General features: G+C 37.7%; 2 protein-coding genes across 3 annotated transcripts in view; one reads left to right on the top strand and one right to left on the bottom strand.

The window, feature by feature from the left end:
• SLC16A14 (solute carrier family 16 member 14) overlaps positions 1-158 on the bottom strand; it is a 75,326-nt gene extending 75,168 nt beyond the window's left edge. The window contains exon 1 of the mRNA XM_067002191.1: positions 5-158. The gene's annotated coding sequence lies outside the window, so the exon portion shown is untranslated. The remainder of the gene's footprint in view (positions 1-4) is intronic.
• RASA2 (RAS p21 protein activator 2) overlaps positions 1-23,611 on the top strand; it is a 52,515-nt gene that overhangs the window by 2,344 nt on the left and 26,560 nt on the right. The window contains exons 1-5 of one of the 2 annotated variants that reach the window (XM_048062879.2): positions 184-481; positions 5,382-5,487; positions 10,668-10,771; positions 11,730-11,824; positions 17,261-17,337. In XM_048062879.2, coding sequence (XP_047918836.1) covers positions 5,411-5,487; positions 10,668-10,771; positions 11,730-11,824; positions 17,261-17,337 — 353 coding nt within the window. In that variant the 5' untranslated portion in view covers positions 184-481; positions 5,382-5,410. Of the gene's footprint in view, positions 1-183; positions 482-5,381; positions 5,488-10,667; positions 10,772-11,729; positions 11,825-17,260; positions 17,338-23,611 lie in introns of those variants that run through there. The other variant, XM_048062877.2, reaches the window with a different exon arrangement.

Genomic DNA, 23,611 nt, shown 5'->3' with positions numbered 1-23,611 from the left:
CTACCACCACCGGGCATCAGCGTGTTTGTCAGGCAGACGTTGCGAAAGTATCGATGTGCAGGAAGTCGGCGGGGGAAGGCCGCTCCGAAACGGCCGCTAACGCTTCTGTCTCTTGGCGTAGCGAAAGAGAGAGGCCGGCGGCCGGGGAGCGCTGGCTCGAACCTCTCGTGCGCTCGGCCCCGGGCAGCGGCGGGTGCCCCGCCAGGCTCGGCAGCGAGCCGGGGAACAGGATGTGCGCGGCTTCCTGGCGGCTCGGCTCGGCACGGCTCGGCTCGGCACGGCGTGCATGCAGCCAGCCGGGCAGCCCGCTCGTTTCCTTTCTCACGCCGTCGGTCAGCTTTTTTGAGAATGAAGCGAAACGGGCCGGGTGTGGCGCCGTGCCGGGGTGGGGAGCCAGGTGCGAGGAGCTTTTGACTGGTTTAAATTTAGCTGAGGGGTGGAGGTGTTGCTCGAGCGCAGCGCAGGCTCGGGTTTGTCTTCGGTAAGTAAACGAGTGACTAGGCCACGAAAGTGGGAGGCTGTGGGAAACGGGGCTCGCTGCAGCGCTTGCTGCAGAGGGTTAATGCGAACCGAGCGGACAAGACTGAGCACACACTTCCTGAGACTTTGTTGTTAGCAATTATCGCAGAACTAACGCATGCCAGCTTGTCTAAAAAAAAAAAAAAAAAGTCAGCGCTGGCTTATTTACTGACACTGTTCTGCTGCCTGACTTGTGTCGAGGGGTTTTGCAGCAGTTGGCAACACAGCAATTGACGAGGTTTTACTTTAGGTGATACTTGCGCCCAGCACGAGTTTTTGCATTAGATATTAAAAAGCACCCCCTGTATCTCTCATGACTTCTGTTGAAGCCAGTTTCAGTGTCCTGTGCACGTGTTCTGTATTGATCCTGTTGTGTTGTAACTTTGAGTGTTAACGCATTTGAGTACCTGGCGAAAGTGATGGTGAAGCAGAGGTTATCATCTGGTTATCATACATCCAAAGTTGGTTGCCAAAGATGGGCCTGTAAAATTGCAGGACCAATTTGGAAGATGGGTGGAAGTAATAAAAGATATTTCCTGAAACAGTGTGAGAAGTCACTTGGGAAAGCTACTTGTTTTTTCCAGAAAAACAAAAACGCTTTTAAAAAGATGTGAGTTAATTTGCTGTGAAAGCTTGCAAACCCTCAAATCCCTAGCGGTTCTATTGGCCTCTTTGCCCAGCACAGGCTGTTTTATTTTCACTTCTTGCTCGTATCTTACTAATGTGCTTTTGGGGTGAAAACCCTTTGAATGAACAATAACAAACAGATGTAATAATATAATTCCCCTTGATCTGGAGGGATTAGCAGGAGCAGACTTCACTTTGGGAAGCTGGTGTTCATAGTCCATGAGAATTTTTTATAATATGCTTTTTGCAAGTAGAATATGTTTCAGTGCCTGAGTTTTGTTGGCATTTAAGCTATGAGAAGACTTAACACATTCATTTTGTATGTATTGCACAAGAGATCACAATTTTCAGGAGGCAGTTCTATGTATATAGAAAACACATTTGTGGTAACTTCTTATTTATGCAGTTTTACAGTACACAAGTAGATGATAAAATCTAAAGTTAGCGATGCTATACAGACAGTGACAACAGATTTAGAACTGAGGCATGTACTTAAAAGTGGCTTAATTAGCTATTACATACCTAACAATGAAAAACAGAATAGGAACACATTAGCAATCCCTGGGACTCCCCGTGTTGTGTGGGATACCTGTGTTTGCAGCCTGTCTCCTCCCTCTGGTTTTCAGGTAAGAGGCAACATGAAGATGTGATCTCTTACTAGTTTAAGACCATGGGGTATTTTTTTGAACTTGAGCAAGTTTCCATTGGGGATCCACAGAAGGACAGTCGTTCTTTTTAATGACTCTTTTGTATTGGCAGCTGTATTTTGTGTCAGAGTCGTGACAAAAGCACTTTACAAGGTTTATGCGTATCCTGCAGTTTGAGGTATGTTTTACAGTGTGTTATTCTTAGTTGTGTAACTAGCTTTTGTTTTCAGGTTAGACCATGTAGTAGTAGGTTTTTAGGTCGTAATTGATTTAGTTGCGTTCATTTTTGGAAAACCTTAGTGGAATACGTGGAAAATAGCTAATTTATCACTTCCTAGAACTCATTTGACAAAATTCAGGACACGTTCTGTTTCAAACTTCTAGCACTGAGTTGTTTACACTGTGCGAATATATCGGGTTATGCTGCGCTCGTATAGTGGTTTTAATTGCTGCTATATAATATGTTTGGTCCCGCGAAATAGGTACGTAGCACTTCATGTGCATAAACTTCTATTTAGGTTCTTCATTTTGGGTCCCTGTTGTAGGATGTACACGAATTGTGCGTTTTCCCTCAACAGAGTGCGTTGTGAATAAATAGCATGTATCCATCCCACCTCCTGCTCCTGCTGGGTTTCTGATTGTGTTAACAGTGAACAAGCTTTACCTTGATGTTCTCATGCTCAATCTGCATCTAACAAGTGATGTGCAGAACAAGGGAGTTTGACAGAACTGTGGAATTTAGTAGGTTGCTCCATTCCTGTTACTACTAACTCATAATGTTCATGTAATATGGGGAGTTGGAGTTTCTTAACTGCTGTGCGTCTGCATTGCTATCGTTCTATGCTCTAGCACTTAACTTTTTATTAGCATCACAGCTTTTCCCTTTTGCTTAGGTTTAAGCTCATCTTACTTTGAAGTAAAGTTTCTCTATGGAGTTGTATAGAGACCACCTGTGTATATATTGTAAACAATATTTTATAAATATTTTAAAATCTAAACTAACATATATAATCGACCCAAGTTTTTTTTAGTACTGATATTTTTCGCTGATTTCCTAAAGTAAGTGGTTGAGAGGCAGTAAAAGTTAGTTCAAAAGTCAGGTAAGCCATAGTAATCGTGAACTTGTACATTTTCAGAATAAAAAGGTTGATGTTTATTATGTTAGCAATGCATTCCAAACTTTCCGTGTTGAATTAGGCTACTAGATATGTCACGTGAAAATAATTACTGTTTTAAATCAGTCTGGTGACTGAAACTGCTGAGTTGGTACATCAATAAAAAATAAATTGGTCTGTTATTGCTGCTGTTTGATCACTTGAACTGCAAGTTTAAGTATGCTGCGTGGTTATAAATGACAGACACCCTGAAAAGGTTTGAAATACGGTTCCGCAATCAAAGCTAAAAATGCTTTTCTTTCTTATCTCCTCCCCCCCAAAACCGTTATCAGGTATTTCTGACTAACCATCCTTACTGCCTACATTTTAATTCGTGTTCTTTTAAGAAAACGTGAAACTACAGTATTTGTAATCTCCTTTCAAAGTCCACCATACAGTAGCTTTGCAGTGCCAATAAAGTTAGGTTATCTCTTAAATACTTTTATGTGAAGATAGGATGGTAAAGCTCCAGGGTATTAACTGAAATGTCTAAGATGCTTATCAGAAAAAACTGTCGGGTACAGTTCATGCTTATTAATTACTTCAGCATCTGAAGCTCTGGGGATTGCAAGCCCCTTGAGATTTCTTTTTTTGTATTCTCATTCATATGTTTTATTAAAATAACTTTTTTTTTCAAGGTGATATTCAGTCTCATGCTTCCCGCCCCCCCCCCCAATATCTCGCTTATGGGCCATTTTGAGTTTAGTTTCTTTTTAAAGTCTGGTGGCATTAAAAACCGGTTCTGTACTTGTCTCTCAATCTGTCAACGTTAAGTGTGGTGTTTAAAAATAATACGTATACTTCCTCCTCTCCCACACCCAAGTTGATGAAAAGCTCATTGATGCTTCTGAGAGCAGAGGTTTTAACCATGGAAGTTACTTAAGTGTCTGTTCATGTTTTCTATCAGTACATGTATTCCTGACTTCGAAAAGATCAGGGAGGAAGTTCAGTCTGGTGGTGAAACCACCGTGTTCCCTGCTCAGATACAGCATTTCCAGTGCCAGGCAGCACTTAGTTACGTTTCAAGACTGCCACTAATCTATTAAGCAAAAATAGAGAGAAGACAAAACGTTTCTGACTTTACATCTTAAGAGCATAGAAAACAAAGGTTATTTTCCAGTGTGCTTCATACCTGATTCTTTTTTAAAAAGGGACATATATGTGACATGTGAAATCTAATTTCAAGCTGAGGTCTCTGGAAGTAGAGGTGGTGTAAAGTTATTTAGATGCAGTAAGTAATTAAAACTCAATACTGTTTTAACCATGTTACTTTTTAATAGCTTATATAAAATTCAGATGATTTTGATTCCATGTTTTATTGGGGGGAGGGGTGGTGGTATTTCCAGTAGAAATATAAGGACACAAGAGGTCCTAGTTAAGGCCTAACGCAGAACACAACTCTGGTTGCTTGCATTTAAGATGATAACGTAAGTGATGATGGTGCAGAGAGAAGCTACTCAGCAATTAGGAGCCTCTCTCCTCAGGAGAGGGGACCAAAAACGCTTGGCTTGGCTCTTTCGGCAGAATCTGAGGTCAACGGGGACTAATGACTGTCTTCAAAGAAGGGGACACGGGGGGGGAAGTAACTGTTTAAGCTAAAGCATGGTATTGCCATAAAGAAATGTGTGTGTCTGCAGCATTTGGATTCTGGAAGAGCACTTTGAATGTTGGGAACTGTTTTTAGCTGTAATTGATTAGAAGTACCTATTTCACAAAGGGCTGTGTGGTATCCTGCATGTGTTGCTGCAGCGGCCTAGATTCACTGCCCAAGAGCTCTTTGTATTCCTGCATTGGCAGTCATCGTGTCCCATTGGAAACTTCCTTTTCTGTTCGTTCTTATATGTGGTGCACTTAGTCAATAGATGACTTTTCCCCTTCCCTATTAGACCAGACATTTAGGAAAAAATAAACTGTAGTCATAGCTCAACCTTTGAAAGTACATTGGTCAACTTAAAAGCAGCTAAAAAAAGTGAAAGACGAAGAGCAGATTAATAAGATTATATCTATCCCATCAGCTTCCTGTAACCAAAGCATTAATGGAGGAAACAGTGAAGAAGAGTAGCTCAGCCAGGTGATGCCTTTGCCATACGACCTAATGCCGTAACCCTTCGGGCTGGGAGTCTCTCAGACATAGCAAGCTGTGCGGGGTCAAGCCCAAGATGAGACCTCGAGGGAAAGTGCAGGTGCTGCAGGAAGCGGTGCTAATGAGTCAGTGCGTCATCGTCTTCCTGTCGGCTCTTTCTCCATGTGAACCTGGATATCAAAATTTCAGGGTGCATAGTGGGGCTTACAAATTGAAAGTGAGTAACGAAATGCATACTAACTGAATGGAAGAGTAAACTTTAGGCACCCATTAAAACTATGAAGCTTTTGTGTAATATTTTGTTGTTTTTTCCCCTCAATACTTAGTCTTTTTTTTATTATTTATTTACAGATGATGCCAAACATTTAGTTCCCAACAAAATGAGAGACTTCTTCTGTACCATAAACCTGGACCAAGAAGAAGTTTTTCGTACGCAGGTAGTTGAAAAATCTTTAAGGTAAGCTTAATTTTTAAATGGAAATGGTAATCAAGACCTTCTTGGTCCAGAATAAAAGCAAGATGTGTGTCAATGTCCATGTGGTTTTGCTTGTATGTCTTTAAAATGAGAGCTGACTTGTGGCAACTAATTGGAAGCATTACAGCAATGTGTAAATCTTGAGAGTAGTTGAGAAGAAAACAAAGTGGAGGCTTGTGAGTAGTACAGGACTTACATCAAACATGCGAAAACGTATTTTGCTGTTACTGTATTTTGTTCCATTGGGCAGCATAACATTCTTTTTCTTGCCAGGTTATTTTCAAGGGAAAGAAGTCTGCTTGATCTCTTACTTTCCCTGTCATTTCATACTTCTGACATGTAGTCAGTATGTATTGCTGGAATTCTGCTTTCAGTGTCTGCCTTGTAAAACCTGTTTCTAGAATGGATGAACGTGAACTTTTCATTTATAAAAGTTTTGTTTGCTGTGGGATGTTCCCCTGAATAAGCCTTATTCTCTCTTGAAATTCTTGTTGTTGGAACTGTAGCCTGTACTCAGGCAGAATGGCTTGCTTTGCCTCCCTGAGTTGTAGATTCTACTATTGTTTTAGAGCTTAAAAAACAATCCAAAAAGTCATGATAAAATGGCTGAAGTAGTCTTGAAACTTAGGTTCACTGATGACCCATACTGGAGGATCTTTGCAGCTGCATTGCTCAGAAGATCCGAGTGACAGTTTAATTTATTTTGAGGAGACATTAAACCTTCCTCTGAAATTCAAGAAAGTCTGCTAAAACTCTTATTTTTTTTTCCCCCAATTCTTGCGATTTCCAGTGGTTTTGTGGTAGTGTTTGTTTTTAGCCATCTTGCGAGGTGTTTCTAGGTCAGGATCATCAGACTACTCGTACAGGAAAGTTAAATGGGGAGTTTTACTTTTTCAGAACACCATTTTAAAGCCTCCTTATGCCTCTTCATGAATAGTAAACACTACATACATGCAACTGGTTAAATTACAAAAATTGACTCAGTGGTTACAGATGAGGAGGATGAGCAAAATATTTGGTCCTGATTGCAGTTCATTAATTTAACTGGAAGTGCAAATTGATGTCCTAAATGAAGTCAGTTTTTTAAACTCTACTGTCAGATTTTTGACATGTTGATAATCAAAATCATAGAAGTTTAATGTTATGCTTGGAAACAAGACCTGTAACATTTAATGTTTATACAGACTTTTTTTCTGTAATATCCCTTTTTAAGAGTTAAGTGGATACACTTAAATCACATGAAGAAAGAATTTCTGACTGTGCAGTAAAACATTGGCAAAATAAATCACCTTAGATTAACCTAATTTTTAATAGTACTGAAGTTGAACTGAAACTTAATTGAGAATATTGCCACTAGTTCTTTATAGAGGGAAGAACAAAAAATTCACTATAAGAAAATAACAGTTTTGGGGTGTCTTAAACAACCAGAGAACAATTTTCATGTGATATGAAATATCGTATCTCGAGAGTGTTTTGTTAGGAGCCAATGTTCTCTGTTAGGAGGTGCATTTTTGTCTTCCCTGGCTACATAGGGAATTCTTTGATTCTGTGAATTACATCTGCATGAAGTTAGATCCACAGCATGAATAAGGTTCCCTACAAACTGATGAAATGTAATAAAATAAATCATCCTGTAGTAGCAGCAACCAGAATTGGATGCTTACTCTTGTATTACTAGTGTGTATGTGGTTATGAAGGCTGGTGCTTGTTGCAGAAACTTAATTATACCATCTCGTTGCTTATTACTGTGTTGATCTAGGGTACTGTAATAACCTAGAGGTATTGGAAAGGAAGATGAAAGCTTTGATATCTAAAAGCCTGCAAACTTTATAACTGCTTTTCAGTAAGGTGTAGTACAGTATAATTTTAGTCATAACAGCAACAACAATTGTTTGTTTTGTATTATTTACTGTCTTTTAGACAAGTAGTTCACAGTCTGTTTTTGTCACTGTTTTCTGGGTTGCAGATTTTATACAAGGTATAATCCAGATTGTATTCTACAGATATCTGCTAGTTATGCATCTGTGGAAGTAATTATCACCAGAATTAAAATGTCTTTTGGTTTCAGTTATTGAAAACCAATGAAGAAATGTTTTTTTTTTAAATGCAAATATGTTTGGGCTTCCATCAGCACTGTGATGATTGTTAGAAGTACAGATGTGAAGCCAATGACTTTTCAGAGCTGAAAATACAAGGATTAATACTGAAGTGAAAGAAGAATATCCTGTCTAACGACTCAAAAATGTTTCCTGACACTATAAGAGATTTCTGGGGGTTTTGAAGAAATTTATTTTGTTTTCCCCTTGAAAGTTTAAAGAAGTTTGAACCTCCTCAAATTTCCATGGTCATATATAAGGAAATATGGAGGGAGAGGTTGCAGTATGTGTTGCATTTTTTGTTTAAACTATTTTTTATTAAACTTTGTGCAAATGCAAGGTTATAGCAAGAATTTAATATCTGGATACGACTGTTGCTTTTATCAAAAGACAGATGTGGGTGTATTGGTCAGTTTTCATCAGTGAATTACTGGTTTAATATGACAAGGAAGGGAAGAGCATATGAGTAATATTATACGTTTGTTTAATCTCCTGTATTACAGTAATCCAAAAGGCCATCCAGTTCTTCCTGTATGACAGTCTGGTCTTCCTTTGAATTAGCATTATCTTCTAATTTTGTATCTGTCACAGTCTTTAAAGTTCTTGCATCAAAGTCACAAATGAAAGTACTAAACTGACTGAATCCCTGAGGAACAGGTAGAGTAAGTTCTCCATTTTAATTATTCCTCATTGGTATAACCTATTGTACCCCTTCAGCCAGTTCATATACACCTTAGAATTTCTTTACTAATCCTTTGTATTCTAAACCTTAAATTTGCTCTGTATCTCCTGCTTTGCTAAAGAATAGTTAACAACTGATTGATACAGCAGTGGTGGTATTCTAGGTAAGGAAAAATGTACCAACATGATTAAAAAAATGAATTACATACTGTTTATGTTCATACTGTTGACTCGCTCTTTCTTGCAAATCTGAGGATTCACATAATGTTGAGTTCAAAATAATGATTGGTAGTAACTGGTCTTTTTTTGATATATTTGTGAAGTTCGTTCTTCTTAGCCTTAGGATATGGCTGCTAAATTGGTTTTTGGAAGTCAGTACTAATAGTCTCCATCCCACAATAATGAATCATTATCTGATTGTAATTGCACACATACAGCTGTGTAGGTATGGTAAGAATAAGCATTTAACTTAGTGATATGCAGTTGTTGAGTTGTACACCATGCCAGCTTGTGCACTGGCTGTTCACGCTTTCCACTGTAATATCTTTGTTTTTACTGCTGCAACTATTACTCGTGTAGCTAGTCAGGGAGCCGCATCATGGAATTGACCTAAATTGGAAGTAAGACTTTTTTATCTTCTGGTGAGTTACTGTGTCAATACAATTAAAATGAGCAGTGAAGGTAATAAGGAAGTTGAGGCTGCTTAAGGCTGCACTGCTGCTAAATAAAGGTAATGCTCGATAATTTATACCTTCACTGGTGCTGCCGACAAGAAGAACCTAGCTCTCACAATGAGTTGAATTTCTTGGGTTTGAAATCAGAAGAAGGGGAAGACAAGTGGGGAGCTGAGAAACTATAAGCAGAGTTTTCAGCTGAGAATTTTTAAGTTATATCGCAGTGTAATGCAAAGTCCAGTAATGATTTGTATGTTTTGAAGCCTATGGTAAAAGTTATGTGTTTGAACAAAGTGAACATTTTCACTTGTGGAATGTGTTATAATGAATTCCTGGAGTTAAAGCTATTGATTCTGAGAATAGGTTCAAGAAAGTTGGAACTCTAGTTTTTTGTGCTTGTGTTTTCACCCACTTTTTGTATTGGTTACCACCTGCTTTCTTTATTTTGAATTTATTTAATGAGATACTGGTCCTTGAGCATTTGATGTCTTTTCTCTAATTATTTTGGAGGGAAGAAGGTAGCTGTGATTTGACCTGGTATTTTTTTGCATAGGAACTACCATAAACGAATGGTTCCAAACATAAGCTTATTTGTACTGGTTTAATAAACAGGTATTGTAACAATACAGTGTCAGCAAGATACTTTACTAGAAAATGACAACAAAAACTTAATTTCTGAGTTTGATCTAATTGTCATTGCTGTATTTTTCTGTAGAAAGAAAGCAGAGGCTAAAATTTGTTTCCTGAAGCTGTGTACCTTTCCCTTGTGATGATAATACAGCGTTGTAAATGAAAGTATTTTAAGTCTGTATGAATCCAGTAGTTTCAAAATAGTTTTTTTGTGAATGCATTTAATTTTCAGATTTCACAACTTGCAGTGACACAAGCATTGTGGTTTTGTCCAATTTTTTGAAATTCAAGCTACTGAATGCTGCCTATGATTGGATCAATAAGTTTACCTTAAGTTTAACGGAAGCATGCATACCTCAAGTGTGAAGATATGGAGTACACTGTGTGAAATGTCTGTAATACGAAGGAACCCAGAGTCTTTTTAGAATAATCTGCAAATACTTCTAGCTGTTAATTGGTACAGCATGCATGGCAGTTATTTAAGGTAAACTCAAAATGTTATATTAGACATCACTAGGTGGAGAAATGCAGTGATCATTTCAGCATGCAGGAGAATGTGAGGATGTGAGATGAACATTTCTTTCACTGTTCTCTTACACTTAGGGCTTCTTTTTACAGGTCTGAATCTCTGAGTATTAAATCTGATGCAGATGTTAGAGCTAAACATGCTGGCAGTTAGTGAAGTAGTTCGTAAGTTGCGTTTTACTGTAATTTAACCACATACAGAATGAGAAAAAAGTTTTTGTCTCAGGAAATCATTTAATTAAGGATGGTGGGTAGAGAACCAACTAAAATGACTTTGAGACAGGAAGTGAAATTGCAGAAAAGACAACGCTCTCTATGTGTGTACTCTGATTTTTATATATAAAAAAAATGAGCATACAAAAAGCACTCTTATGAAGTTTTAACTTGAAGTCTTAGTGTATGTTTTGCAATGAAATGACTGTGGGTGGCTTTGACAGATGAGCATGGTGGTAAAGGCCAAGTTCTGTGATTGCAATATAAATATAGCACTTTAGCGTCTGCTGTACAAATTATATGAAGTGCCTTTTCCATTTTAACTTTCAGTTTTTCTTTTCAGCCCTTATTTTGGGGAAGAGTTTTACTTTGAGATTCCAAGAACATTCCAGTGGTTGTCCTTCTACATTTATGATAAGAGTGTTTTACAAAAAGACCTGCGTGTAGGTAAGTTCTGGGATACTGTCTACATTTTGCATAATGTTTGGTTGTTTTCAATATCTGTAGTTTCATGGATACAGTTATTAAACTGATGTGTGAGTGCATACTGCCCTTAAATATCTCTTAAGTTTGAAAAGCAGGATTTTGTTTCCATGTTTTATTATACTAAAATATGTTTATTTTTTGGGCTAATGGAATGTTTTATGGTCTTACTACGTTTTGTAAATTGTTTGTTTTTTTCTCCAACTCTGTTCTAGTAGAATATTTGAGCAGCTGTCACTATTTGTATATCTCTAAAGAATGAACTGGTTTTGCAATCGTTGAATACTTGTTAAAACTATACACATCAACTTTTTCTCTGCCAGGACAACATGTAAACCTAGTGACTTAACAGTTGCTGCAAAATCGTTTACATAGTGTAACAGAAAAATTACAGGAGGTGGATTATTTTGACTGTCTAATGGCTCTAGTTGAGCTGCTATTTGGATATAGTTGCTATAAAGCTCTTAAGTTGTCTACTGTGGATGTAGGCTTCATGTTACTTGAATTGAGGAAGGAAGTCATTTGCACCAGGATGCCAGGTAATTCGGTATAACAGCTTTCCAAATAGCAATCAGGAGAGCAGAAGGTGTCTACCTTCAATTTCCTCTTTAAACATTCTTCAACACCATTACTGTTCTCTCAAACCTGTATTGTCTTATTTCCAGCCACAAGTGTGTTCTTTACTTCATGTAATCTTTTTTTAGCAATGTCCAAGATAACACATCATAAGGAGCTGAATTGGTTTTGTGTAAACTCATTCACTATTTTAATGCATCTGCTTCAGTTTGATTCATGTTTCTTGCTTCCATGAGCTTTTCATATAGCATCACCAGCTTAAAAAACAAAAAAGTTTCAAAAAAAGAGTCAGTCCTATTGAGATGAAAGTGATATTTATGTTTTTCTCTTCCTGTTCCTTCCCCAGGAAAGGTGGCAATCAAAAAAGAAGACTTGTGTAACTATACAGGGAAAGAGAACTGGTTTATGCTTCAACCTGTTGATTCTAATTCAGAGGTTCAGGTAATTATTAAATTGCACATCTATATTTTTTTTTTAATTAAATATAGATAAGTATACGTAATGGTAGAAGATTTTATTGAACTGTGACAGAGGCTAGCATCTGTGTAATGAGTCAGTTTTGTCTTTCAGCTTGATTAAAAAGTAATGCATATTCGATATTTCTAAGTTGGCTGTATCGTTCTTCATGATACTCTTCAAAACTGGTAAAAGCAGTAGCTGTTTGGGAAATGTCTAACAGTATTTTGATGCCAAAAATGTTTGGTGCAAGAAGAGCCATGTGCTTGAGAAAGGTGAATGATTTAGGAAACTATGGAGTCATTTTTTATTCAGTTTTGTGTTACAAGCTGAAATGATTATGTAACATGAAGTGGTAACATCTCCAAAATGGGAGTTACTTCTTGTGCTGTGCTCATACATTTATTTTATTTTGAAATACTTTCCACATAACAACTTTCCACAATACTTTCCTGCAACAAGTAAGTTGTACTTCAGAGCTGAATTTTGTCTGTGTTTCAAGTCCTTCTGACAGGATTATTCTAGTAATATTTTAAAATTAGGTGACTCTAGAAGTTGTAGCTACTCTGTCTTTGGTTGAAGAAGAAAACAGAACAGTATTCTTGAGAATCTATTAGCCCTGTTGCTAAGATAGCCACTTAAGTCTATTTTTTTTTTTTTTTTTGGATTTACCTGAATCTTGGACATCCTTTCTGGAATTTTCAAGAATTAAACTTGCTGACTCCTACAAAGTAAAAATAAAGTAGGGGTGGAAGAGATGGGGGATTTACAGATCAGTCATTCCATAATACCACCTTACTTGTAATAAATTTAGGATTTCTAGGATCACAGTGCAGTCCTATCGCCGAAGGTATAGACCCATCTTCCAGTCTGGTACCATAGCTCTGTACTAACACTGGTAATCTGACATGGAGGTGATTAAAAGTTCAGCAGAGTAGAAGTACTATATGCTTGAGTTCATACAAGGTCTTGGTTCATCCGTTTATAAAATAACTCCACTATCCATTTGTTTGTTTTAACTTACTTTTGCACAAGCTTTTTTTTCACTCTGTTTTGCTCTCTTTTCCTTCCCAAAATAGAGATCACAGATACTGCTCAATGAGTTGATACTGTTGTCAGCTGCCTTACCGTTTTTTTAATCAACCTTATCTAGATGATTTTTTGGTATGCTGTACAGCTTTTGCTGATGCATGAAAGTATGCCACTTAAGCTGCCTTGCTGAACAACCTGAACTAAATAAAGTGGTCCAGTTGTATTAAACTGACAAATAAACAACTGTATATTTTCATAGAATGATTTGGGTTGAAAGGGACCTTAAAGGTCATACAATTCCAACCCCTTGCCATGGACAGGGAGGCCTCCCACCAGACCAGGTTGCCCAAAGCCCAGTCCAGCCTGGCTTTAAGCACAGGGACGGGGCATCCACAGCTTCTCTGGGTAATATGTGGTAACAGTTCTAGTAGATATAACTGCATCTGGTGTAGTTATACTGATGTAAAAATGTTGTAGGCCAGATATTACCTCCCTCTTTAAAGCAAAGTTAACCTCAAGCTAAAATTTGTTCAACTTTTTTTTTTCCAAAAAGGTTGGACATTATTTCTTCAATGTGTATGGGGGGAGGGAGGCAGCCTTTCCATGGCCATTGAAAGTGTATTAAAAATTACTTTAATTTTTAGTAAGCGTCTGTTGTTTTATGTTCCTAGCTTTTTTTTGTCAGTGGTGGTTTTGCTGCTAGTAACAATAATATGAATGGATATTCATTTTGTTAAAACTTTCTGCTTTGTCCACTAGTTCTTGAGTATAAAAAGTATACCTGAATGAGGGAATGCTGAGCAAATCAAGTATTTGAAAAGCTATGTGGAGCAGTATGTGTTTAGCTGCAGCTGGTGCAAACTTCTTAGCAAAACCTAAATGCTTTAAATGTTCTAAAATGCATGTTTGCCTTGTTTTGTTTTGTTAGTCTTCATAAAGCTGGTTTGAAATGAGGTCATATTGTTAAACGTGCCCTTGATCTGTTCTGTTACTTGTAACGAGAGTGAAAAATCTTATATAGATTTGATCTATGTTTGTAAAATATATAAGGTCAAAATCTGTCACACACTTCCAAGGTTTTTGAAGATAAATTTGTTTGCTGTTCTCTTTCTTAACGTTGATAGGTTTTACAATTACTGTAGTATTGTACTTCCAGTAGACTCCCCTGGCCTTCCTGTAGAATGCATAGGTTTGTTTGGAAAAATGGAGATTGAGCCTCAGTCCAGCTTGTGGATTCATAATGGCTCAGATCTGTAAACCTAGGAAAGAAGAAAGGTCGGGGTAGAGTAAACCTCAGGATGATCCGAGTCGAATAGTTTTTGTTAGGACTACAGAACTGTGGGCCAGTGCTCGGAGCTCAGTGTGGAAGGCTGCAAGATGTGGCGCACATCAGAAACACGGTATGTGTTTGTTCTAACCTAAAATGAGAAAGCTGGAAAAAAGCCAAATGGAAGCTGACAGAACCTGTATCTGGTAGGTAGAGAGGTTTGTGCAGTAAGCTCACGGAATTAACTATTGCCTATCATGCTAAATGTGGGACTGGTACATAATTTGTGGAGTATTCTGGAGTACTTTTACTTGGCGTGTGTCGTGAGGACTTGAGATTACTAAAGATGCTCTGAGTGGATAACCTGGGCTGTTTTAGTGAACTTTTGTTCAGGTTTTTTTTTTCCTTTCATACAAAAGCTCTCTAGCTTTTGGCATAGAAATTTTCTTTTGAGATGTTAGTGTGATTTGTATGTCATAAAGATGATTTTTGTATTCCTACAAATTCAGCAATTCATCTGTGATGTTCTTCCATTGAGTTAGGGGAAGTGGAAGGAGTAGGACAGAGTTCAAGAGAAATACTGCAATCTAGAGTTTCTGATACTGAGGGAGGAATTGGAGAATAACTCTTAGCATTTCTGAGAGTGGGAGTTACTGAGAATGTGTAGGTTAAATATAGTTGTAGCCTACCTTTTATACAATAAAAGCATGCATTTCTATCCCTTAAATTTAAAGGCGAGAAGGTTTTATGAAGAAAAACAACACTGTCAAAAAACATTTTGTGGTACACTTAAAACAGTAGTGTGATCCTGTATGTGGAATGTGGGCACAGTGCATGACTGCCTTTTGACGTATATATTTAAAGCACATTTGCCAGCCAGTTTCCACTTAAGAGCTTTAGAAAACTTTAATTTAGTATAGATACTTGTAATATTTTGTAATGCAGAAGTGATCTAAATATTAAAAAGAAAAAAAACAACTGTGCAACTCAAGTGTTCTTGTGGTTCTGAATTTTAGAAACAGCTAACAGCTCTATCTTCCTCTAGGCAGTATCAGGAAAGGTAATTGTCAATCCATTTGTAAAATTAAAATGGAACCACCTTGCCTTTATACAGCACAGAGATTAACAGGTGAAAAGCCCATTTCATGGCTTTTTGTGTGCTGCTTATTGTATAAGAATGGATCATTTCTCTGCATTTCAGTCTAAAACGAATCTGTATAACCCCGCTTAAAACCCAGTTGCATACTATGTCGAAAGCTCTGATATAGATCTGCAGATCAGCTACTTTAGCAAACCATCATGCTGCTCTCTGTAGACAAAACAAAAATGTACTTGATATTCTCCATACTCGTCAGGGAAGTAATCACATAGATACAGCCATTTTACTATAGCTGTTGTGGTGCTGAGTTTTGGAGCAACTACAGTTATAAATAACGTTTCCAGGAGCAGAAAACTTTCTATTATATTTCTACTTTGTGCAAAACTTGATTTTTGAGTTGTTTTTGTTGTTGTTGGTTTTTGGGGGTTGGCTTTTTTTGTTTGTTTTTAAAGAAGAGCACGAAAGACAGTTAAGGCATTCACAAGGTCTGCATACTAGAAGTAGTTAGGCCAGTTGTTACCATAAATACTAACAAGACAACAGTGTTGTCCTTTTGCTTGTCATTCAAAAACTTCGCTGTGTAAGGCTGTCGGCATGTTTCTCAGTGTACTATTTTTATCCGATAATTCTATTTTTGTAATTGAGTTTCTCTGCTTGACAAATATTTTCTTAATGTACCTGTGTTCCAATGCATGTAGTAACAGTTTTCAAAACACTTGGCAGGAATCCCAAAATAGTTACATTTAAGACTTCCTTATAAAAGAAACTTCACTTCTCCTCCCATGTGATGTACAGAGAGAAATACAGCCTTTGCCCCAGGGGTTTTACAATAATAACACTTCAGTTTTATGTCAAAACATACGTGCTTTAGAAACGTGTGCAAGGTCAGCTAAGGGTTTTATTTCCATTTTAGTGTTGTAGCAGCAAAACTGTAATCAAAATTATAGCTTGCTTCCTTCGAAACACTTCAAAATTGTCTTTCAGATCACTTCTCTGACTCTTGCCAAATTCATTGTTCTGTTGAACAAGAATCGTGACCGTGGACAGACCAATGTCTTCTGATGTTAGCAAATGGTTGAATCCCAAGTGTACTAAGGAGATGATGGTACAGAGGAAAGACTGCATCATGGTCTTACCTCATAGATGTGAACGCCAGCACAAACACTCAAGCAGTAAAAGGAGTAGCAGTATTGTCAAGGCAGCAGATGTTTGGAGCAAGGTTTATAGTACCAAATTTTGATCATACCAAGAAAGGTGTGTATTATGACTTGTAGTGTTTAGAGCCTTTTATTGAGTGGATAGCGTAGGCATGCCCTTGCTGAGTTCCCAAGTTAATCCATATTGTGCCATCATTTATGTTATGTTTTTTTGTTTGTTTGTTTTCTTAATACGTCTTTGTAACTGCCAAACATCACCTGACATCTCAGAAAAAGAAAAGGAGGAAACCAGCTTAAAGCTGTGCTGGAATTTGCTAGGATTTCTAGAGGATAGCCTGACCGGACTGTATTTCACAGATGTATGTTAAAGGTTACTGGCTATGGCTACCATATTACTATTGGTAACTACTATTACCAGCTGCTATTCTACTTTTCTAAATATACTTAGCTGCTTGAGATTCTAAGGTCACTTTAGAACTTTTACCTGAAATGGTCTTAAATCTACCATTCATCAGTTCAGGGGTTCATCCCGTGCATGGGACAAAAAAGCTGAGAGGGACTTCTGCTCTTGGTACTTCCTCATGTGGGAAGAAATGTTTTTTTTTCTTTGTATGTTAGATCTGTGGAGGCTTGATGCAATTTGTGTTCTGTCAGCTGTTGAGGATGGTAATGCTTCTATTAGTCATTGTATCTCTGAGTTCAAACATACTCACAGGATATGTGCTTTAGAATAGCTGTTTGTTTGAAGTAGATATATTGGAATAACCTTAAGTGATTTTTAATTATAAACCATGTTATTGTTCTAATTACTATTAAAATAAAGCCTTTTAAAACTATTGGTGTTTTTCTTTTTTGTTTTGTTTCAGGGAAAAGTTCACCTTGAATTAAAACTGAATGAGCTGATAACAGATAATGGATCTGTGTGCCAGCAACTAGTAGTACAGTAAGAAAATACATTAATCCTTAAATATTGAGTTGTCTCTTAAAGCATAATGTATTTGTCCCTTTCAATACTGAATGTCTGCATGTCCTGGTACCAGTAATGTTTTTCTTTTTTGTATGGCTTTTTCTTGGAGCCTACCTTGTTGGGGGGAAGAGTAGTAGTATTTTGTTTTGGTATGTGAAAATCTACTTCTAGATTTGCTTCAGAATGACTTTCTCATGGTTAACCATGATAGGTAAGCAGTAGTTATAGAAAAACTAAGTGACAGAGTTGCCTTTTTGGGGAAGCACAACATTGCCACATTTCAGTAAAATTTATTAGCAACAACTCAGACTTCCCACTATCAAACTTAATTTTGGCCACAAAGCGTAAAGACGTTACAGCATGCTAAAGAACCTCATAGAAATAATATTTTTTTGGTGTATGTGATTTCAAAATGGTAGAGGATACCAGACAAATGTTACCAATATTAAAGAAAAAGCACAAAATGACACATATTAGAAAATACTAACTAATCTGTAGTTTCATTGTTACTTTTAGAGCTGTGTTTAATAACTTCTGGAGTCTGAATGTACAGGTTACAGGCTTTCAGTCACAGAAAACTAAAATTCCACATGTAGTGATCATTCCATTTCTTGTTATTTGTTATTAAACAATACATTTAATGCTAGAAATTGGTAAGAAGCCAGTACAAATGCAGTACATTGTACAGTACAGTGTAGTACAATGTTTTGATGCTCAAAAAGTCTTTCTGATAAGGATATACTTTAAGATACTGGTCTCTCAAGAAACTAGTCCTCATTTTGGAAGAAGTGTGACAGCCTTCTGTGTTGCTTGCTTCTGGGAAGCTGGTTCCTTTAGTTGAAAAGTCTGGTGGAAACCAGGGACTTGCAGACACTCTGGGATTGCCAACATTTTCTTCCAGCTCTTCTTTACGTTCTCAGCATAGGGAAGGTTCAAGGGAAAAAGCTAGAATTTAGAAAAGCAGTTTTGTATTCTATTAGTGCTTCAGGAAGAAATGAGACTTTTCTGCACTTGTCTCATAACAGGCAGTGGGATAGGCCGTGTGAAGACAAGGTACAGACAAGGGGGTTATAAAAACTACGGGATGATTAAGATGAAAAAACTCAGAAGGTAGTCAGACTCTTTTTGATCTTGTTTTTCAGCATTGTTCATTAACTTATCTAATTATTCAGAGAATGAGTTTAATTTATTTTGTTAAAGCTTCCCTGTCTGAGAATTCAGCATTAAAGAATGGTTGTATTGCGAAACTGCGAGGGGGAGGAAGTGGTATGTGGTCTTCCGTTTGTCTCCGCGGCTTTGCACTCAGATCCGTTCTGGGGGCCGGGGAGACCATGGCACTGTCAAGTTTGCTAATGGCATTTTCATTATAAAGTTTAAGCCATCTTCTTTCTGAGTTACAGTCTAGGCTAAGATGAGTAGTTTAGTTGGAACAAGACCTAGCAAAATAATCCTTTGCTCTTCTGTTACTTAGCATGAAAAGGGAAGCTAGTTAGGTAACGCAGCTCAGGTAGAGAAACTGGTGATATTTAGCAGCTAATGTAGGCTGATAATTCAGTTAAGATGTGGAAACTTGTTGTATGTAGATGTTTATTTTTAACTTAAAGATAATTCTGAATGGGTTTTTACTTGTGTGGTAGGTGGCAGCTTGGATTATCAGATGTCTTGCTGCTTGAATTTTTGTATCCCTCCTGCAGCATGAGGCAGGACTCGAACAGCTTTTTCTTTGTGGACCATTCACCACCAAAAAGCTAGCTGGAGTTTTACAAACTGTTTTATTCCCAACTTAGCTTTGCTGTAGATGTCAGATTTATTATTTAATTTTTTGTATATCCGTGCACTCTAAGTTAAACTAATTTTTTTCATTTTGATTTTTGATATGATGAAGAAAAGTTGTTTTAGAAAGTTACTGTTGCAGATTGCAGTTTTGAGTAGGAAGTGGGTTACTCACCATGCCCTCTCTTAGGATCCCTTTATGACGGAGATAAATGATCAAAAGGAAGCCAGGGCACTCTCGTGGTTGCTGTACTCACCCACTCACTGGCATATGGGAGAAGATTGTGCGTTAGACACAGCAGTGTTACATCAGCACTTTTGTTTGCATCTGAGATTATGAAATGAAGAGTTCCTGCAGCTAAAAAAAAATAGTATTTTGTCAGACATGTTGATAGTCTTAAAACAACTTGCTTTATTCGAAATATATTATACAGAAATATATTCTGGATGTACATGTGAGAGAATAAGAAATAAATCTCTTGCTGGATATAGTTTTACAGGAATGGATGTGAGGGCATTTTTAAGATGCTTGGTCTTAAAGAACTGGGAGGAACTTATAGAAAACAAATGAGATTCTTTATTAGAACACATTAGCTTTTTAAAGGTCTGTTTATTTTCTAAATTTCAGAGGGTAATTAATGATATGTATATTTTGTCAGGCACCAGGCCCTGAGAAGTTACTGTATTAGTAAGTATTTTAACAAAGCTGAAAAATAGCAAGTAGCAGAGCTCTGTGAGGTTGAATAAAAAAGAGGAGTCGTGTATATATATATATGTATATATATATATATATAATTCTGTCCTTACCTCTTTTTGCTCTGTCCAAATCTCTGAGCAAGTTATTGGACAAAGGAAAATAAAAAAGAAATAGCAGAAACAGTAATTCTTAAAGTATGGGCTATACTACGCGCTTTTTAGAGCCATGTTCTACTGCACTGAGAGACCATTCATTTGGACATGTAATAAGATGGGGGAGCTTTAAACATTCATCAGATATATATTTTTTTTGTTGAATGAGAGCATTCTACCTACTTGTGCTGGCTTCTTGCATAGGAAAATTTCTATAGATTTCTACCATGTATTCCCTGGGAGTACAGAAGTTCTACAAAGATGAAAAATAGTTCAGCCCATGTTAAGATCATGTTAAGCACACAGACAGTAGCAAGTAATTAAAGGGCTGTGGTTCTGGTCATTATCTGGAGTTCCACTAGTCACCCTTTTGTGGCTGAACCGAAGTGATTGGGTTAGACCTGACTAGAAGATGGATTCTTATTATTTTTGTTCTGTAGGCATGTTTGTAGAAGCTTTTTTTTTTTTTTGCTGGTCTTCTGAATGGGTTACATGATGATTTAAAAATGGGATGTGATTCCAGCAGGAAGCAGTTTTTAAAAGCTAAGAGTATTGACAACTGCTGAAGGTGTTAGCCTCTTACAACTAAGGCAGGAAGGAGGAAGGCTTAATTTCTCATGCTAGTATGTATACTAAAACCTTTTCTGAACAAGAAGCTGTTGGGAAAGCAATGTGTCTTTAGAAAGGTAAGTGATACTACACATGAGGAAGGGATGGTCAGTTGTCATACCAGGAATATCTCATCCTTTTTGTCTTCTACCTCCCCCACCTTCTAGTTTTTTGTGTGATTCAGATGCTTGGTAGGATCTTCCTTGACTTTATGTAAGGGAAGAATGCTTGGGGAAGGATAAATATTAATATCTTAGACTATAGTTTGCTGTATCAGCAAAGCTGTGGATAACAGTCAACCAAAAGTCCTTAAAAACTGGAAGTTTGCAGCTTTTGTTCAAGTAGACACATAACAATCTAATACAAGATACACAAGTGACTAATCTGGTCTTACTTGATACCAGGGGGGAAAAAACAAATGATGGCCAATTCTCTGAAGGTGGGAGTTTCAGAAGCCATCTAGGGCTTTCAGTTTAAGTGTTCTAAAAACACAATGTTGACATACATTCTTACCTGGTTAAAGTCAGATTAAGACTTGTCTCACATCAATGAAGTTGGCATATTGAAATAAAAGATAAAGTTCTCCTCCTCTGGTGAAAGGCTGTCTTAGGGACTACTAAGTGTGGGCTAAAACCTAAATTTACACATTTTTGTGTTGATTGGAAACTTGCTGTTAAATGTCACGCCCACAGACCATTTCTGAATTAAAATTTTGTTTTGTCTCTGACTGTAGTTGTTTCCTTTTCTAATGTGTGAATGAGGAGGGGAAAAAGATAACGCAATAGATTACCTGCTGACTCAATGCGGGCTCTTTTTTCAAAACCACAATGGCATGTATAGTAGCACATTTCAAAAATACATGTTTGCAGCTCTCCTTTCTGGGAGTCTGTAGAAAAACAAGTTTGTGACTACTGTTTGCATATTTGCTCCTGCTGAAACAGATGGTGTTTGAATGCTTTTGTGCCCAACTAAGCTTTTGGATGGTAGTGCTTTCCTTCCCTGCGTTTAGGATGACTTCAACTCTGAAAGAAACAATTTCATATGTTTACTTAGTTTCTGCACTTGGAGGACTTTAGTCGATTTGAATCGTAGAGGTACAGAGTTCCTCTCGTTATTGAGGGGATTTATTGAGGGCTGTTTCTTCCTTAAGGACTTCAGTCTTAAGAGCTGAATATGTACCAATTAGTGTCTGAAAGGTTCATATTTCCTGTATGAAACTCCTCTTACAGACCAAACTACTGAGATTTGGAGCAAGAATTAATGTAAACTGAAAGATCTCTACACGATCCTGTAACTGTCAGTCTCTGTTAGCTATTACTTAGACTACATAAAGATGTAGTTTAAAGGATAAAATGAAAGGCTTTAATGTTCCTGTCTACTTTGTCAAACTAAGGGTTTCTGGCTTTCAAATGAAAATTGCTTGTGCCAGCCTAGATGGGCAAAAGCATTTGTCAGAGCTGAAATGTTTACCATATGTTGGAAAGATTTATTATGGTCATCAGAAGAGGAATGCATACTTACTGTTGTTTTCTTACTTGATTGGTCAAAGTCGTCTTTTTCTGTCCTATAAGGTTGCAGTTCTAGCACGTTGGTGTCTGATTGTTTAGGAAAGGGCAGTATACACATGAGATTTGCTAGCTGATTCCTTAGGTAAGTAAGGGTGTTATGATATTTGCTAGCTGATAAGCTCATGGGGGTTGCACCTTTCTGTTTCTGTTAAGTCTGCTCTGAGCTTCTTCAAATCTGAACGTGTTTGGATGCTGTTTGTTTAGTAACTTTAAAAATACCTGCAATAATTCAGTCTTCTGTATTCAGCCCCTAGGGAGTAAGAATCCAGGGTGGTCCTGCTGAGCTGGTGTAATGGCTTCCTACCCTTGGTGGCTGCTTGCCTTGCACCACCTTTGCGGCTTTTGAGCTCTCTTGCATGACTGGGTTAATTCAGGTTGCTAACCTGACTGCAACTGGCTCAAAACTCAAATACCTTTCTGTAAGATTAGCAAACGAACTCATCATTGGTGCTAGGAGTAAGAGAAGTGCAAGGACCCTCCATTTTGGTGCAGTTCGGTTGACTTAGCGGTACTGTCAAATACCGTGTCCAAAGCAGACTCTAGGCTGTGACCGGCAAATGAAGGGATGATTGTGACCGGCCAACTTAGGGTTGGAAGGAGAGGAGATCAGGTAAATTGGGAACAAATTCCTGAGCCTGCTGGATTTGAAGAGCAGAGATTTGGGAATACTAGAAGTTGACAGGGGACTGGGGTGGTGTTTTGTGTCTTGAGCTGTTAAAACAGGGTAGGCTGTGTAAGCTAGCTAGATCTTGCTTGCAACAGAGCTGGGACTTGGGCAGGAGGAGACAGGGGAAGTCTGGAACTGCCTGCCTACACAAGGAGACTGGCAGGAATATAAAATTAGCTTGAAGTGACAGATCTGCGTGATGAATCTGGAGATTCTAGTTCTGCTGCAGGGTTGTGTAGTTGTCAGAAAAATGTTTTCCAGCTTGCTGGAAATGCAAGTGCAGGTCACGTAGTGATCAGGGAAGGAGTTAGAAACTTTGTACGTAGTGAAAGCTGCTTTCTATAGCTGCTGAAGTCCATTTGCTAGAGCAATCCATGAGTTTGGTGAATGTGAGGCTGTATGAAGAGAAATTGTTGTTGTTGAAATAGTTGAATTCTGTCCAGATACATTTGACTTGATCCACCTGCTGTTGATTTACTGTGAGAGTCACGCTGAGGCTGACTTACTCAGTTTCAGGTGCGAGTACCATGAGATATCTCTGGGAGCTACAAACATGTTACGTTTAGTATTACAAAATGCCTAATAGTTGGAAGATTAAGTCCTAGTCCTAGATCAAGTATTGATCTTGAATTAGCTACCCCAAATGACTGGAGTCTAGACAGTTTAATTTTGTCACCACTCTTCTATGTCATGTATGTGTTGGAGGAGGAATCAATTAATGCTTAGGAAACAACTGGATGTTTCAAGAACCCATTTAAATGGTGGGCTTGTAATCACTGTAGGA

Source organism: Anser cygnoides, chromosome 9, assembly GCF_040182565.1.
Source record: "Anser cygnoides isolate HZ-2024a breed goose chromosome 9, Taihu_goose_T2T_genome, whole genome shotgun sequence".
NCBI classification, from domain to species: Eukaryota; Metazoa; Chordata; class Aves; order Anseriformes; family Anatidae; genus Anser; species Anser cygnoides.
The sequence above is the reverse complement of the archived record's forward strand: the minus strand, read 5'-3'. Positions and strand labels throughout refer to the sequence as shown.